At 38.2% G+C, this 2,544-nt stretch overlaps 1 protein-coding gene across 1 annotated transcript in view; it reads left to right on the forward strand.

Annotated features, from left to right (window-relative positions):
• Positions 1–1,715, forward strand: part of miip (migration and invasion inhibitory protein) — a gene marked incomplete at its 5' end in the record, with an annotated part of 5,036 nt that extends 3,321 nt beyond the window's left edge. The window contains 1 exon segment of the mRNA XM_014002858.1: positions 124–1,715. Coding sequence (XP_013858312.1) covers positions 124–246 — 123 coding nt within the window.
• Between the last annotated feature and the right edge of the window lie 829 nt (positions 1,716–2,544).

The raw sequence follows: 2,544 nt of genomic DNA on the forward strand, positions 1-2,544 counted from the left end.
ATAGCAGTATTGAATAATGTCACACAGTAAAAGGAAAACTACAAAAAATATATATTTATAATAATTCCTCTCTTGTTAACTTCTCTGTATAAGAAAATGACTACTGGTTTTATTATTTTTCAGGGCTTTCCTGCAGCCAAAGGAGGCCAAAACATTGACCAGATTGCAGATGTGTCTCGCCTGCCTCGTTACAACTTTCAACACTTCTCCACAAAAAGAAAGCTGGGATCTCGTCTTCTAAGCTGACTAAAGAAAATTTGGTGTATTCTTAAATAATCAACTTTTAAGATCATTTTGACTCTACTTTGTTTTCAAACAGGATATTTTAGTGTTTTATTTTAGTCTCTTGTCAAGTTGCAAAGAGATTACTTGCAGTAGAATTGTGTACATTATTTTATATATAAGTCATGTTGGCTCCCAGACCTCGGCTGTTAATGGGAGTTACATTTTAGTTGTTCCCTCTTTGCTTTCTTCCTCTGACTTCGAACTCGAGCAGACCTCGATTTAGACTCCTCGTGACTGCAGCTTTGTGGAAGTGAAGCAAGAGGTCCGGGCGTTGCACCACAGTGGAAAGACGAGACGTTTAAAGAGACCCGCTGACCATTTTAGACTCTCATAAGGTGAAACAGTTTACTTGAAGGGGTTATCTTGCAAAATTCAGGAAGTCACATTGAGTCATCTCTCATCATCGGAGCAGCAGTTTCCCTCGCCAGCTGTTTGTTTTGGCTCTCAGGCGTACTTCTGTTTTTAACTTCCTTACTGCGGGACTGAGAACATTCATTGTCGAACACCAGGTTGCTGTAGAGAAGCTGCAGCTCACAGGAAACCACAACAATCTATACAATCTTAAGTTGCTACTGAGATGGCACCTACGTCTCTGTAGGTCTGGCTTTGTTTTTATTTACCTTCCGTTTAGGTTTTAAATGACAGAATCTTGCTCTTTTAATCTTTACCAGTAAACAGGACTAGGGGGCTGAACCTTACTGGATTTTTTTTAATTATTATAAATTTTACCAGCAATGTAGGGTGAGCAATGTTTAGCTCATGGATGCCCCCCGCCCCCCAGCTATTTTTCCGAGCAATTTCTGCAGCTGCGTTTGAATGAACAGGATTTGAAACTTGCTTGTGAATGATAACGTCCCACTGACAAACATCCCTGTGGTGTCTGCGTTAGAGACCTGTTTTGATTTGTAGACTCCGCACTGCTTTAACACGGGAGAGCGTCTCCACTTGAGGAAGCAAAACACGACTTTCATTACTGCCTTAAACAAGTTTCATGTGTGTCATTTATGAACTATCCTGCTGTACTTGTGCAAATGGCTCATCGGTACAGTGAGATAAATCAGTGCACTAATATGTGATTGAGTGATACCAACGGCTGGGACCCCACTGTGTGTTTCAGAGGACTTTTCTGTAATCGAATCAAATTTAAAGAYGATTAACAGCACATTTTTGTTAAAGTTGTTATAAAATTAGGAAAACCATTCAGAATCCAGTAAAGTTAATTTAGCTGTTTGTGTTCTATTTATATTCTTATTTTTAAGCCTTTTCTTTCAATGTTTGCACACTTTAACCAGTCGTGGTTGGCATCGTTACAGTTATTCTGTGGGTAAGGACCTGAAACATTTGGGAACAGTCTCCGCTCATACGGCCTGCATCGGCAGGCGTTACGTGTTGGTAAAAGTCATTCGAGGTAAATAAAACATGCAAATGGACAACAAGGCTGCTACTTTCTCACTTAAGAGACGTTCTGAGGGTGTGGGAGGGGAAAATTTATTGTGAAATGTCAACGTCTCAGACAGGAACAAGCAGCTAGTCATAGGGGCAAGGAGCTGGGCACAGCGTTAGAACAGTGTGATTTCTGTAAAACAGAAGGTCTTCATAACGGTCAAGGTGCATGTGATGTGGAGTTTAGTATATTTTTATTGCTCTTTCTTAAACTATATGACAGTGTGTTTTACTTCTATTTGTGGCACAGCGTTATCTGCTGAAACACAAYAATGCTTTCAGCAAGTTGAATATACCGTACTGTGAATTGACCCTAGCAGTACATCAATTTTGTATTAGAAATGAAACAGGGCTGTTTTTACTCACCGTGCTAGTTTAGCTACAAACTTGTCATTATTGGAAAATGGAAAAAAGCTCTTAAGGTTGTATCAAACAGCAAAGTTCAAAAGTAACGAGGCAAAAAGACACAATCTGGTATAAAAGTGAAAACTTCCTTTGATCTATCATTAAACAAAACCTGTTTGAGATAAAATGGATCTTGACATGCTGAGCAAACATGAAAGGACATAAAAATCTAAATTCACTTCCTGTTTCAGCCCCCCCCTTAAAAAACTGCTCAGCATCTTTCCATATCAAGTAAAGACAATGCTGGTTAGCAAAACTGAAAATAATTTTTTCCCATGTAGTTTATTTTCTATTTACATCTTTGTAGCAAAGTTTTGTGATGGATTTGATCCAGTGATATTTTTGCTAAATCTGATTTTTTTTAAAGAACCTTTTTAGTTTTAGTCTCAGATTTATTATTATTATTATTAT

Source organism: Austrofundulus limnaeus, unplaced genomic scaffold (assembly GCF_001266775.1).
Source record: "Austrofundulus limnaeus strain Quisiro unplaced genomic scaffold, Austrofundulus_limnaeus-1.0 Scaffold15, whole genome shotgun sequence".
Classification (NCBI taxonomy): Eukaryota; Metazoa; Chordata; class Actinopteri; order Cyprinodontiformes; family Rivulidae; genus Austrofundulus; species Austrofundulus limnaeus.